The sequence below is a fragment of the Bidens hawaiensis genome, unplaced genomic scaffold (genome assembly GCF_021521415.1).
Source record: "Bidens hawaiensis isolate Kalapana, Puna unplaced genomic scaffold, B.hawaiensis_p1.1 tig00042997_1, whole genome shotgun sequence".
NCBI lineage: Eukaryota > Viridiplantae > Streptophyta > Magnoliopsida > Asterales > Asteraceae > Bidens > Bidens hawaiensis.
In genome coordinates, this window is record NW_027497631.1 from 1 (window position 1) to 13539 (window position 13539).

General features: G+C 32.8%; 1 protein-coding gene across 1 annotated transcript; it reads left to right on the forward strand.

Moving 5' to 3' along the window:
• Positions 1–5669: 5669 nt before the first annotated feature.
• Positions 5670–6050, forward strand: LOC143594010 (uncharacterized). Its single transcript, XM_077073443.1, has one exon. The coding sequence runs from the start codon at positions 5670–5672 to the stop codon at positions 6048–6050; it is 381 nt and encodes a 126-aa protein (XP_076929558.1).
• Positions 6051–13539: the final 7489 nt, after the last annotated feature.

Here is a 13539-nt window from a genome sequence, read left to right on the forward strand (position 1 = left end):
TCTTGTTTTCCACAATTAAAGTGAATAAAAAATGTAAATATAAATATAACATTTTCTCTCTTCTGAAAACATATATAAAAATTAGTAAAAAAATGTTAAAAATAGCAAAACAATTTTTTTTTTAGTTTTCGATGTTTTGTATTAAATGTTACAACATATATTACATGTGCAAAAAAACGATGTTACATAGGGTTTTCACGGGTTTTCACAACTCAAGTGAGTTTCATTCTATACTTCCCCTATAATAAGCACTTCTTTGATTTTCTTCACAATTACATAATTGAAAAGAAAATAAAATATCAAGCCTTTCTAGATTTTATTCACGTTTAAATAATTCTAAATTCATATTAAATAACAACTTATATCTAATCTAACTATACTATTAAAGTAATAGAGTTTTTGGACATATGACCTCTTATTGGTCTAACCCTATTATTTCCATATATAACATGCACTTCTTTGATTTTCTTCACAATTAAATAATTAAAAGAAATAAAATATCAAGCCTTTTTAGATTTTATTCACATTTAAATAATTCTAAATTCATATTAAATGCAACTTATATCATATGACCATTAAATATATTTTTAAATCATAGTCAATATATTTATTATCTTTAAATCATATTCAATGCAGTAACTATCTTAAAATGTATTACTACAGTCAAGGTGGATCTTTAAAACATCATTTATTATTTTTAATATTATTTTATGAACAATCTAAATTATAAGTAATTAAATTAAATTACTTTTAACACATAACCATTTCTTATGCAACGACTCGGAATTATATTCAGAAATCTATATCTATATATACTATATTAAAGCAATACCCTTTTTGAACACATGCCATTTCCTATTAGTTAACTTGACTATTTTCTATAAATAACTTGCAACCTTAAAATTTCTTACTATTAAAATAATTCTTTATTAAATTAAAAAAAGCCTCCTATTGAATGCACCCTTTTAATATATCTTATAGCCCATGGCTCATTTAATCCAAATATTTTATGACCCGTTTGTTAGTTATATGAGATAATTGACAAAATTGATAATTCATGTTCTTATTGTATGATTTTGTAAAGTGTGACATTTGTCAAATTTTGAACCCAAAACCCGACCCGTTTCGATTTTTGGAATATCCTAAAATTTAATGTTTTATACGAGTATTTAGATAGTGAAACCTATTTCCAAATTTTGTAAACTTAATATTTTTTTATGAGAGACTATTTAACTTGTGCTTATTACGTAATAATATAATATATTGATTATTAATAACGGTTTAAATCATTATTCTTTTCAAATCCTGATAATTGTTAAATTAGCTAATAATTAGAAAATGTGTTTTTCAAATTTAACAATTTAATTATGTTAAATTCAATAATTTTTGTTTTGTGAAACTTATTCATAATATTGGATGATTGTTATAGAGTAAGTGATTTATATCACTAAATGAGAATTCACGTAAAGTTAAAACATACGGCAGTTACGATTTATAGATAATTAAAGAAAGTTGAATTGTAGGAATAATTATAATAATTATTGCATTCATTTAAATTTAAATTGGAATGAACTAAATTATCGGTTCACCATAAAAAGTTTTGACTATCTTATGAAACTGATTAATAATTGTCATTATTAGCCTTAAAACACATGTTTTCTTTAGACCCTTTTAAATACCAACTTATCATTATTTCGAGCACACACCTCAATTGACAGAAGTTTCCCTTCACCCAGCCGTTTTCTATTTTGTATTTAGCTCCCCCCCCCGGCCGTCGTTATTCGAATCATGTATCAATCAAGGTATTTAAACAATCCATTTACTTGTCTCTTTATTATGAATCAAAACCCTAAGTTTATTTTTTTTTCCAATAGTATGGCACGAAAAAAAAAATCAAATTTTGGTCATTCAGTTTGGGATCAGTTATGGGGTTTGAATGAAGATGACGACTTGTTTCTTTTGAATTGTATTAGTATTATTTTCAAATTCTGAACCATTTTTTTTATTAAATATTTATGAAATGCATTATTTATAGTGAAATAAGATCTGATTTTACTAATAGTTATATTAATATTATAAATTAATCATTTCTTTAAAATTATGATTACTTAGAAACTGATTTTACTTATATATATATATATGTGTGTGTGTGTGTGTTCATATTAACATAAATTTTTATATATCTTTAAATAAATAAACATATATGTTTACTTGATAATGTACTAATTTCCACCCACGTAGTACACGAGTTAATAACCTAGTGATTGAATGAAGATGTTTAAGTGGTATTAATGAAGTGGAATGCACCATTATTTAGACCAGTAGTGTTGTGGGTTAATATTTTCCATTTTTACATTTTAGTTTTTACTACGAACTTTTAGTTTTAAGTTTAATTTTTTATATTATATCTTTTTACTTTAAATATTTATGTTTTATTTTCACAGTACTTTATAATTTAAATATAAGTGAGTTTATTAAATAATTACAATTATTGTATTAACAAAGATATGCTTGATATCAACAAATTAAATTAAGGAAATAAACCATACTAATGTGTACGTTTTCAATATTAAACCATACTGGTTGAGTTGTTCTACAAAGATACATAAAAATCAAAAGTTTCAGAAACCATAATTAATTGTAGCGTGTCAATGAGAAGGAGATAAAAGTAATAACACATATTTTATCTCTCCACATGCAAGGTACATGTTAATTCCCTATTATTAAAACGCCTAAACTTTTTTGTATGATATTTAAAAAAAATTTCATCATAATAACAAGTATTATTTATCTTTAATATAAGTATGACTTTGTTATATAAAAATTAAAATTATGTAATTATGTCTTTCTGCTTATCATTATATCTTTTTAATCATCATTATGTTTTTTTTTCAATACTAATAGCACCGTTGTGTAATCATAATATGTAAATAATGATAAAGTAACAACAAATTATCAAATACATAAAACACAATAATAAATACATATTACGCAATAACCTGAAACGTAAAACACTATGGTTACCACAAATTACACAATGACCTGAAACATAAAACACAATGGAAAATACATATTATACAATGAGCGTAATATTATTTTTCTCAAATTAAGTGAATGCCACTTGTCAATTCTGAACAAAATACAATGAACATAATATACAATGACAAAAATACAATTATGAATAGAAAAACACAATTAGGAGCAAAAGAAATGATGAGTAGAAAGACACAATGATGAACAGAAATACATAATGACGTAATTTTTTTTAATTTTTATCTTTAATATGAGTACCAATTGAAAAATACAATGACCAGAACCTATAACACAATGCATAGAAAACCCAATTGATAAACACAATATATAAAAACTTACTATTTTTTTGTAATTTTTATATAACAATATGATACTAGTTTAAAGATTAAAAAACCTTATTATTATGGTGATTTTTTTTTAAATTGTCATATGAAAAAGTTATGGACATTTTAAAATGATGGGGGATTAACACGTGTCTTGCATGTAGAGAAACGAAGTCAACAAATGTGGGTTATTCCTTTATGCCTTTTTCATCATTTTTTTCCAAGAGAATTCCACAAATGGTCCCTGTGGTTTGAGCCAAGTTTTATGAAGCGTCCCTACTGTTTAAAACTTGCATGCATGATCCTTAAGCACCAACTTTAGTTTCATTGTTGGTCCAAAAAGATAACTCATTTAACTTTTGGTGTTAAATGCTGCACGTGAATCGATAGTTTAGTCCATTTAATTCTCTCATCTTTCTCTTTCTCATGTTATTTTCTATCATTCTTTTTGGTTCCACAAATTACACCAGCTTGAGAGTTCATACATTATAATGATATTCTTTAACTAGTAATTCAATTGTTTCTGGTAAGTAAATAAGAGATTTTATTGGCATCATTTATTTCTAGCCGCGTGTGGCAGTGGGGGTGGCTAGCATAAAATAGATGCATTTAGAATGTTGTTGATTATTCTGGCTAAATACCAATTAAATGACCATATGCGATAATTGGTACTCAGCTTTTGGAGTATAAAAGAGTCCGTACCAAGGTTTTTCTTTTCATATAGATTATATTAGAAAGAAGTACAACTATTAATTTAATGGCAATTAACTCTTGGTTATAATTTGTTTAGACATAACTCTTGGCTACTGAAGCGTTTTGGTTGGATAATGGAACTATGGTTTGAAAATTAGGTTGGGTTGATTCCACGAAACGCCCATGATAGTTAAGACAAAGTAGACATAATCAAATAGTGACAAATTACATAATTACATAGTAATAAGTATATGGTAAAAATTTGGTACCTTTCTTAACAATGAAACATCATTTATTTTGGGATTAGAAGATCTAGTCTTGAGGTTGAGGTGGGGGATGAGTGTGAAAAAGAGCTTTGCTTATATACGAGGAAAGAGAGAAAGATGAAAGGGGACCAAACTACCGCTCACGTGCAACATTTAACACCAAAGGTTAACTAGGCTATCTTTTTGGACCAATAATGAAACCAAAGTTGGTGGTTAGAGATCATGCATGCAAGTTTTAAACATTAGAGACCATGCATAAATTTAGACCAAAACCACACGCATTCGTGGAATCTGCTCTTTTTTTCCTCTTAAATTAATCACAACCATTCAAATACAAGATCAATGAACTAGATTGTTTCTCACACTTCACCTTTTTATGGCTCTTTGTATTTTAACCTTATCCTAAACTGTTAAAATACATTTTAAGTTATTGAATTTTAATATCTGGTCATTCATAGGGTGCATATAGTATACCATGTGACCCGCATAAGCTAAAATTGTTAAATCATGTTTTCATCTATAGGAGTTGTATAGTGACAACCACATCACACGATTACACAAATGGCTGTCTGGTTTCCAGCAATACATTGTGAATATACATATACGTCGTATATGTATATACACCATATATCTTATACGACGTATATAATTATGTGCCGTATATGTTAGTCTCTCTCTCTCTCTCTCTATATATATATATATATATATATATATATAATTTGTATTTTTCTTTCTGGTAACTTTTCATTCTGATTGAAAGAAAATTCCTTCTTTGATTCTTCTTTCTGTCATTCTATGTCATCGTTCTTCAGCAATTTACATGGTATCAGAGCAGTGTTCTTAATCCTGCTATTCGTTTCAACCGGTTTTTCTCGATTCACTAGTTTTCTTTCTTTGTGCGATGTTTGTTCTTGATCATTTGATCATTTTTCTTTCATCGTTCCTGTGTTTCTTCAGAAATTGATCTCGTTGTCTTCTTGAAAAACTTCAGTTTCATCTCTTTTTACCTATTTTTCTTTATTTCAGAAGTTTTAACCGTTCAAATCTTGCCAAAATTTCACAAGATGTCATATTTTTTGTTTTAAACAGTCTCCCAAAATTTCAGAATATTTCACCTTCATTCTTCCACAAAACTTGCAAAATGTTTATTTTTTTCACTTATACGGCGCATAAGGCTGAGAGTATAAGCATATACGCCGTATAAGTCACCACATAACACTTATACATTGCATGATATATGGCGCATGAGCTGTTTTTCTTCTTCTCGTGCATTTGTTTCATTCTGTTGTGTTTCTTCTTCTCGTGCATTCTGTTGTGTTCAATGGCAGACTCGAATAGTTCGGTTCCTTAGGATATGTCTATCGACTCCTCGAACCCTCTCTATTTTCATCCTTCTGATCATCCCGGGATGATCCTCGTTTCCAAATTCTTTGATGGTACTGGATTCGGGGCTTGGAAAAGAGCAATAACGATTGCTCTGTCAGCTAAAAACAAGTTTGGTTTCATCAACAACACTTTAACCATGCAGAATAACGAGCAACAGCTGGCAGTTTGGCAGAGTTGTAATGACATGGCGATCTCATGGATTCTTAACACTCTCACTCGTAACATCAGTAAGAGTGTCTTGTATGCTGAAACTACTCAGATTCGTTGGAATGAGCTTAATTCTCACTACGGTCAGGCAAATGATGCTAACTTTTATCAGTTGGAAAAGAATCTTTGCCAAATCACTTAGGGAAGCAGTGATATTGGTATCTACTTTGCTAAAATGAAGTCAAATTGGGATGAACTGAATGCGATTAATATCATTCCCTCATGCACTTTTAGAGCTGCTCATTCTTTTGCTATGAGAGATGAAGATAAAAGACTGATTCAATTTCTTATTGGTTTTAATCCTAGTTATGACACAATTAAAAGTAGCATTTTGATGATGCAGCCTCTTCCTACCATCAATCATGCATATGGTAAGCAAAAGGAAATTCACACCACCATTGATTTCACTACATCTATGAATGTAAGTAGTGAAGGACCCACCAGTGGAGGAACATGGGAGAATATGAGAACTTTGGTCTGCACTCATTGAAAGAATAATGGGCATTATGACAACAAATTTTATAAGCTGATTGGTTTTCCCAAAGATTTCAAGTTCACCAAAGGAAAGAAGTTCGCTAACCTTGCTGAAGATCAAGAAAAAAATGGTCAAAATCAGACTAAACAACAGCAAGGGATAACTCAGCAAAAACATCATTATTTGATTTCATTGTAGCAAAATAAAGTTCAACCTGGTACTTTAACCACATATGCTGCTAACAGTGCCACAACCATCAATCAAGAATCTTTCCGAGGTATAATGTATTGCAATTCTTCGTAACATTATTCCAAATGGATCATTGACACCGGTGTTAATGATCATATGTGCCATGATCAAAATATGTTTTCAAGTGTTTCTTTTCTTGAAAATCCTATTTTTATCACTCTACTAATGACACATCCATCATAGTCCGTCAATATGGGACTGTTCCTTTGAATGATGAATTTCTTTGTTGAATGTTCTTTTCGTGCCAGATTTTAAATAGAATCTTCTCTCTGTCTCAATATTATTTATTAATACTGATGGTATTATTCTTTTCTATAAGAATACCCTTGTTTTGCAGGCCCCTTCTCTGAAGAGCCCACAGGTTCTTGATGATATACTAAATGGACTTTATCTTCTCGAGGCCACTTAGGATTTTCCTATCAATTCTTTTGTTTCAAATAATGTTTGTAATTCTGTTGTAAGTTGTGAAACTTGGTACAACAAACTTGGTCATTTACCAAGTTACAAACTAAAACAATTACATTTCATTTCTAATGCTTCTTTGAAATCTATTGAACATTGTGATATTTGTCATAAAGTGTAACATCTCAGATTTTTCGTATTTGGATTCATTTATGTTTAACCTGATTTGGGATTTTATTTGGATCTTTCGTTATCATTAAAACACGCATTTAATTAGTAATTATTTGTGGTAAATTCATTTTGTATTAATGTGTCCTCTAAATATGTTAAACAACCTTTAAAATTGCTTAAAACGTCTAAAAATCGTGCTTATGGAAGTACAGGGACTAATTTTGCCAATTCTTTCCTATTTTCGACTAAATTTAATGAAACTTAAGATCCAAGAAATGTTATAATGGATCTCAATTCGTTTTCTTGTTGTTCAAGCTGGAATCTTTGAGTTAGTATACCCGATTTTGTCATTTATTGATTATTTCGTTTCCTAATCGAGTTGTTTACCTAATAAACAAGTTTTAACCTTTAATATTTAATCAAGACATGTTCTAAACCCTAAAAAACTACTTAAACATCAGCCACAATCTCCTAAAATTGAAATCCCGCTTCTCCTTAATCAATTTCATAAAGATTGTTCAAGTTCTTTCATCTACTGTTTGACTTTGGTGTTCAAGACCCGTTGACTCGTCTTTTCCCATCTCTCCTTTATGTTCCAGGGTAAGTTGTCTTCATGAAAAACGTTTATTTTTATTTAAATAACAAAATCTCATCAATTTTACTTATTGATTGGGGGGGGGGGGGTTCGGTCAATTACTCTCCGGCCCGTTTTAGGGCATAATAGTCAAAATATTTGACTATCCGATTTCTCTATCTTTATATTGAAATTAGCTTTTGGACCAGAAGACTTTTATGTTTATTTTGAGATTTTTTGAGTGTACTGACCAAAACCCGACTCCCGACTCGCAGTTCGAATTCTGGTCAGTACCAGCTCGTTTATTTACTGAAAATCTCATAACTGGATTTCTATACATCCGTTTGGATGATTCCAGCGGCTATGTTTCTATTTTGACTCTATTTTATTTTTTATAAGTCTCAGATTTGTTTGGGTTAGATCACTCGTTGCATTAACTTTGATCATTTATTCTTTCTCTCGGTTTATTCGTTTAATCGTCAAGGTGAGTAATCACTCCCCTATTTTACAACTTTTAAACCTTCTGGGAACCTTATGCTTAACTTATATTACTTTTGTACTTTTATATATCTTATTTACATCCTTTGCAAATCTCAAATATTGTGTTGTGGATCAATTGAATGTTATATGCTATTTGCTTTCTTGTTTACTTGTTTAGTTTATCGCATTCGGAGAGGTCCATCATAATCACATTATAGTATGATCATACGAATGTCATAGTATCCATAGCGCGCGTTCGTGAGGCATGTTCAACCGTCACCATAATTATATTTATTTCGTCTTAGTAACCATCGACCGTGTTCGTGAGTCATGGCCAAACGACACCAATTACTTGCTTTCATTTGATTGTTGATACACATATATTGATTTACATATTTCATATATAATATATTTATTATCAAAATCTGGTGATTACTTACTCAACATGTGTTGTTTACAAACCTATTTTTACGCATATTACAGGATGTTTACCATGGATGGTTGAAGTTATTGGAGAAACTAGTTTATTTGGCTTGTAGGATATTAAAATAAACAAGAGTATTTATTTATTCGATTATTTGTAAATTCTTTTTAATATTGTATACTTGATTTGAATTTAATAAAATAATTATATATTGTCACTAATATTGTATGCTAGTGCCTTGTGAGCTGTAAACCAATAGTTTGCGCCCCGGCATTCCGTCGTAGGTTGGGGCGTGACATAAAGCACGACAACATAAAATGCCATTTCCTACTAGTACCACATCAACTAGTAAAAGTTTTGAGTTAATCCATATTGATGTTTAGGGGCCTTATCACACAGCCACATACAATGGTTTTAGATATTTTCTAACCATAGTGGGTAATTACAGCAGAAATACATGGACATATTTTCTTTCAGCTAAAAGCAATGCCTTTCCCATACTTCAATCTTTTATTGAAATGGTTAGCAACCAATTTGGCACCACTAAGAAGTGCGTCAGATCCGATAGTGCTTGTGGACTAGGTCTGGATCAATTCAAAGTGCTTATTTGTTAAGTAAATGAATTATTCATCAGACCATTTGTGTAGCTGTCCCTCAACAAAATGACATTGTTGAAAGAAAGCATAAATGTTTGCTTGAAACCTCCAAAGCTATTATGTTTCAATCTAAGCTGCCTGTTCAGTTTTGGGGTGATTGTGTGTTAACTGCAACACGTTTAATTAATTGGTTTTCTATTTAAATTCTTAACAATAAAACCCCTTATAAGGTTCTAACAGGAAAAGCTCCTTCATATGCTCATATGAAGTATTTTGGTTGTCTTGCCTATGCTTCCACATTGTCTCATGGTAGAGATAAATTCAAACCAAGGGTTGTGCCTTGTGTTTTTCTGGGTAAAAAGACATACAAATTGTATGATCTTAACATGAACAAAGTTTTCATATCACGAGACGTTTTCTTTGAAGTTTTATTTCCTTCTATACCTAAATCCAAAGATAGCTTCATTTTTCCATCTATTGATCTTATCAAACGATTTTTTGATGATGATTCTTTTTTTGGGTTTCGTAGGCCTTTTAGTGTAGGCTCCGTTTATTATTAGAAGTTAAAAGAAAAGACGGGCACGAGTGGCCGGGCCCAAGCCCAGCCCAACCCAGTTTAAATTTCTTGTTTAATAAGATGCTAACCCTAGATATAGTCTATATATATATGATTGCTATGTACTTGTAATCGTTGTCATTCAATAAAGAATACCTAGTTGCCACTCGTGGACATAGGTCAGTTTAGACTGAACCTCGTTAAATCCTCGTGTTGTTTATTGCTTTCATGTGTGCGAGTTTAATCCGAACAAGTGGTATCAAAGCAGTAATCATCGCAGGCAGAATATTTGGTTAAATCTCCAGGTCGCCGGAGATTGTTACAGGTTCTTTTATCCTTTTTGGAAAGCATCTGCATCTGTGTTTTTTTATTTCATGTATGCCGATCATTCAAGAAGAAAAGAAAATAAGTCAGATTGTTGAATTGTTAGACAAAGGTTCTTTTTGGGCCGTGCTCAACAATTTAATTGGGCCTAGAAAATCAATCTTTTTTGATCCGGTGAACAAATAGGCAGAAGCTTGATTTGCTTAGAGTAGATTGGATTTGGAAATTAATATTTCTTGGGTTGTTGGCAGTAGCCATTTGACATATTTTCTTGGGTCAAGAAAGTAGGGTAGCATCTCAAAAAGAGAATTAATTTGTGTTTTGGGAAGCAGACCATTATTTTTTGACCAGGTAACCAGTTGGTTTATTTTTAGTGGGTCGACTATGGATTGGGCAGTTTAGCCTAGTGATATTATTTCCATTAAGATAATCTTTGAGTAAGGTACGAGCCAAGAACGTTAGAATCAAGATCCTATTATTTGAAGAACCGTTGTTAAGTCAGAAGAAATTGCTTAAAGAAACGGATAACCAGTGCCAACTGCGTTTGTCAGGTTTTATCGTTTCGGTTTAAAGTTTCAGTTTCTGATTTATAGTTCGTATTTTCCCTATGGTATAAATAGGTTGATTTTTAACAGAGTTCAGTAGAGCAGCTGTTAAGTTCAGGCCCGTGCCATTGCTCTGTCTGTCTCTGTTTGTATCCAGGTTTTTCGTTTAGTCATTGCCATGGCAGAAGACGAAAAGATTTCGATACAGAAGTTTGATGGACAGAAGTTTGGTTGGTGGAAGATGCAGATAGAAGCTCTGCTTTGTCAGAAAGACTTAGATGTAGTGCTTGAGGATGAAAAACCAGAAAAGTTGTGAGATGAAGATTGGAAGAAGTTAGACAAGAAAGCTAGGGCTTGTATTACGTTATCGTTGTCGGAAGATGTGGCGTTTAACATCATGAAAGAAACCACATCGCGTGGTATGATGGAGGCACTATCAAACATGTATGAGAAGCCTTCAGCAGCGAATAAGGTCTATCTTATCCGAGAGCTTGTGACAACTAGAATGAAAGAGGGTGGGTCAGTTACAACGCATATCAATAATCTTAATTCGATCTTATCCCGCTTAGTGTCAGTCGACATTAAGTTTGATGATGAAGTTCAAGGCCTGCTGTTATTATCCTCTTTGCCCGGCAGTGGGTCACAAACAATGACTGCGGTTTGTAGTTCGTCTACAAAAATTACTTTTGATAGGATTCGGGACCTGATTCTGGGAGAAGATTCAAGACGCAGAAGTTCAGGTGAATCATCAGGAAATATGTTAGTCACAGAAGGTAGAGGTAGGGAAAACAATGAGGCAGTGGGAGTAGGAAGAGGAGTCAATCTAAGACTCGTAAAGATATTGAATGCTGGAGTTGTAAAGAGAAAGTACACTTCAGAAATCAGTGTCCGAATGGTAAGAAATAGGCGAACGTTACATAAGACGACACAGATGACGGGGTCAGTAGTGATGAGGCTTTAGTTTGCAGTGTTAAGAGTAAAGTTGATGCTTAGGTGATGGATTCTGGTGCATCGTTTCATGCCACTCACCGCAGTGAAACAATGAAGAATCTTAAATTTGAGGATTTTGGAAATGTTCGACTAGCTAACGATGATATTCTGGAGGTTACGGGTATGGGAGATGTTGATTTGATAACTTCAGCTGGTACTTCTTGGACTTTGAAAGATGTGAGGGTTATTCCAAGTTTGAAGAAATGTTTGATTTTAGTTGGGCAGTTGGATGACCATGGTTACGATGTTAAGTTCGGGAATGGGCAGTAGAAAGTAGTCAAAGGGAATCTCGTGGTAAGAAAAGGAGATCGTTATATATGGTCGACGTATCACCGAAAGGAGTTGATCCAGTTTCGATGAAAGACAAAGTTCGGTTCACAGAATCTTGTGAGCAGAAGAAGGTTCGTTTTGCAAGTAACAAACCCAGAGCCAAAGTGAAGATTTGTGATGAACGAGCTAGGAAGGTTAAATCAGTCTAAGAACATCGTGACAGTGGGAGTACAGGTCGTGCTTCAGTTACAGTTCCAGGTCGACATGGATTAAGAAAACCAGTATTCCAGCTGTCAAAGTCTCTCCAGTGAATTACTTGCTGAATATGGAGGGTGTTTGTTCTCAGGTTATCTCAGGATCCGGTAGTTCGTTACAGTGGGAGCCGGTAGGGATAGAGAATGGGTCAGAGGCATTTTTAGCCGTGACTGACGTGTTGGAGCTCCGGGGAGCTTCAACGGGCCTTCAGGTTCATTGATGAGAAGGTGGTGGCAACTAGAAGATGTTTAATGTTCATATTACAGAAGTACGATCTGGAGTGCAGACGAGAGTACTCAAGGCCTTCGAGTGGGAGATTGTTGGGTTTCGTATGCCTTTTGGTGTAGGCTCGGTTTATTATTAGAAGTTAAAAGAGAAGACGGGCACGGGCGGCCGGGCCCAAGCCCAGCCCAGTTTAAATTTCTTATTTAATAAGATGCAAATCCTAGACTAGTCTCTATATATATGATTGCTATGTACTTGTAATCGTTGTCACTCAATAAGAATACCTAGTTGGTACCCGAGGACGTAGGTCAGTTTAGACCGAACCACGTTAAATCCTCGTGTTGTTTTTGCTTTCGTGTTTGTGTTCGTTCATGTGTGCGCGTTTAATCCTAACATCTTTGTCTACTCCTCCTACTGATCCTGCTCCTAATCCTTCTTCTTCCATTCCTATCCCTGTTCATGTTTCTAATCCTACATCTTCCATTCCTACTCCTGATCCACTTCCTAATGGTCCTACTGAACCTCTTCGAAGATCTTCAAGAAATTCTGTTCCGCCCTCATACTTAAATGACTATGTTGTAATAACTCTGAATCTTCTCATGATTGTTTCCATACTGTCACTAATTTATGCTCCTCTACTATATCTTGTTATTTTTTCATCTTCTTCCTTCTAGTCAGTTTCTCACCCAAACGATCTTTGCTTTACATGAGCCTACTTCTTATAAGGAAGCTGTCGACATTCCTGAATGGCAAGATGCCATGAAAGCTGAATTTCAAGCTCTTGAAAACAATAATACTTGAGCTGCTATAGATATCCCCTTTGGAAAGAAAGCTATTAAATGCAAATGGGTGTTTAAAGTTAAACACAAAGCAGATGGGACTGTTGAGCGTTGTAAAGCTAGATTGGTGGTGAGAGGAGATACTCAAAAAGAAGGGATTGATTGCAATGAAACTTTTTCTCCTGTTATCAAAATGACCATTATTCGAAGCCTTGTAGTTGTCGCTACAAAAAGAAGTTGGACTCTATTCCAGCTAGACGACAATAATGCTTTTCTTCATGGAGGTTTTGATGAAGATATTTATATGCTGCCACCA

Excerpts from the sequence above, each read along its gene's own strand:
- LOC143594010 (XM_077073443.1), top strand. The coding sequence starts at position 5,670 with ATGTCTATCGACTCCTCGAACCCTCTCTATTTTCATCCTTCTGATCAT.